The sequence below is a fragment of the Glossina fuscipes genome, unplaced genomic scaffold (assembly GCF_014805625.2).
Source record: "Glossina fuscipes isolate IAEA_lab_2018 unplaced genomic scaffold, Yale_Gfus_2 76368, whole genome shotgun sequence".
Taxonomy (NCBI): Eukaryota; Metazoa; Arthropoda; class Insecta; order Diptera; family Glossinidae; genus Glossina; species Glossina fuscipes.
In genome coordinates, this window is record NW_024004496.1 from 1 (window position 1) to 2,401 (window position 2,401).

Consider the following 2,401-nt stretch of genomic DNA (forward strand, 5'->3'; position numbering starts at 1 on the left):
TTCAGCATCCTTTTCAACGCTCTTTAATAATTGATTTTCGCCATCAAATTGTGGCTCATTTTTAATTGCAATATTATCAATCCAATTGTCTATTTGTTTTAAGTCTTTTTCCGCGCTCTCAAAATTTTCTACCTCCATTTTGATTTGCAGACATTGCTCAACAGTGCTGGACAATTCAATGGGATTTTCATTCAAGCAATCCAATTGCTTTAGGGAAGGCATCTGCTGTATATCCTTTAGAATTCGTATTAACTTGTCGTTAGCTTCCTCTGCTTGAATAATGAAATTTTGGGCCGACCGCAGTTTACGGCAACAACCATCGCATATTCTTTGCGGCATTTCGTCTTCATATTCAGCTTTAAACTTTAATAAAAAAACGGTTATCTGTATGACACAAGACTTCTTCAGCAATATTTACATTTGCAACTTACCAAGAAGTTTGCCAGAGTCTTTAACGCATCCTTGTACGTTGTTGCAGCCTTTCCGTCAATCATAGCAGTCAACTTCTGCAATTTAATATCAGTCTTAAGGCATGTTCGACATTGATTCCGTAAATCCAAAGACATTTTTCATTCAACGTTTGTGAATATATTTTAATTTATTTTCCATTAAAATATTAGTGATGGCAATACTCAGATAAATTAAAGATGGTATACAAGCAATATTCGGCGATAAAAAGTGGAGTACGATGTGCAAGGAAGAATTGGTAGAGAGCTTCTGTGAATATGTAAAAACTAACTTTGTGCAATATAATGAGTAATATTGAAAAGTCTCCGCTCTAGCCCCCTTTTCTAGCTTCTTTTTGCAGCGTGCTGTCATGTGGTTGAGGTTTAGTGCCACCGCTACTTCCTGAGAGCTTGCGTTCGAATCTTGTAAAATTTGAACGACTTTTCCGGTGATTGCGAGATGCAGCTTTGATATCGAAATTCTCTCTCACTAACAGCCTTCTTACCCTGCACTTCACCATTTTTTTTCCTTTTTGGTAAAAAAGCGTTATGTAGCGCATTTCCTCGTATATTTCAATCATTTTCAAATCTATATAACTTTTATAAAAAGAAAGAATTAGAAAACTATCTTCACAAAAAATGTAAGCTGAAATGTCATCTTCTAAGCACGTTTGGGACAATCAAATAATAATGATGCCCGATATACAGTCATCAACACTATCAATTCGTGTCGCCATTTTTAAACCGTTGAATTCAAAACCGACAATTGGGATATGGTGGAGCCGCATCACCATAAGTCTCTCAACATGTTTGGTGGGCTTCGGCAGCCGATTCCTTCAAATAAACCACAAAAATAATGAATTTAAAAGAAGAAAAATTATGCGCGACTCATGATTAGTGTCGGCATACATTCGAATTCAAGCCTTATGTATACTGGTATTTCCCATTTCTTTACCATTTATAGACAAGTACAAGTGTACAAGTCGCTGATCAAAACTTTTGCAAGCACTTAATAGTTTAATTTATTTTTGAGTAAAAATTAGTGATGGGCGAACTTTACATTTAGTGCAGTTAGAGATGGTATGCGCACAAGGGAGTAGAATTTAGAGCGATAGTGTATATAATAGATAATGACTGGTTGCTTCTGCGTGTATGTATGTAAAACAGTTATTTGGTATTTTTATTCTTTTGATAATTGAACTGAAAAATATAAATAAAAATGAATGAATTGCTTTATATGCTAAATATTACACGATTACCCAAATTTCTTATTATTTCACAATGTAATTATTTCGCAATTTTAATAATTAACTATTTGTACTGTTGTTAGTAAATTGAAAGGTGTTTATTAAAATTTCTATTGTCTGAAGATCACTCTACTGACATTTCAATAATCCAAATGGGGCGTTTCTACACAAATTGGTTCTCCATACAGCGCTACACGCGTAACTATTTATTGATTCGAGGGCTAACGATGCATATAGCAGGATGATGTAAGCATTAAAGTTTTCATTTAATATATCTGCAAAGATCAGAATTGCAACGTTAAAGATTTGCCATGAGTCTAGACTGTTCAAGAGTTTTAACTCAATCATGCTTCGAGCACTTTGTGGTCTCCGCCAGTCATCCTTCGTGCTTTGTTTGCGATTCATTTAAAGGATTCTTCTGGGCCGCAATGGCTTATGGGTCGATTTTAATTAAATGAATTTTAAAATTTACGCAGCTTTCGTCTTTCTAAGAAGTTCGTTTGGTCATTAATTTTTTTGCTTACCATCCCTATCACATCCAAGTTTCAGACGCTAGAAACGCTTTCAGTGCGAAGCAAATCAAGCTCTTGCGTTGAAAGTCTAATGTTTCTCCTTGTCTTCTTCTAATTATATATAAGTAATGCAGCCTAAATTAAGATGTAGAAGAAGGTTTAGAATTATATAAGAATTAACATCTATTAGATCTTT

General features: G+C 34.5%; 1 protein-coding gene across 1 annotated transcript; it reads right to left on the reverse strand.

Annotated features, from left to right (window-relative positions):
- Nucleotides 1–6: 6 nt before the first annotated feature.
- LOC119643969 lies at nucleotides 7–640 on the reverse strand (the record flags this gene model as incomplete). The annotated part of the gene is made up of 2 exons (XM_038043484.1): nucleotides 432–640; nucleotides 7–363 (listed from the first exon to the last, which is right to left on the reverse strand). Coding segments are annotated over exons 1-2 (492 nt in total), but the record flags the coding sequence as incomplete, so codon positions are not given.
- Nucleotides 641–2,401: the final 1,761 nt, after the last annotated feature.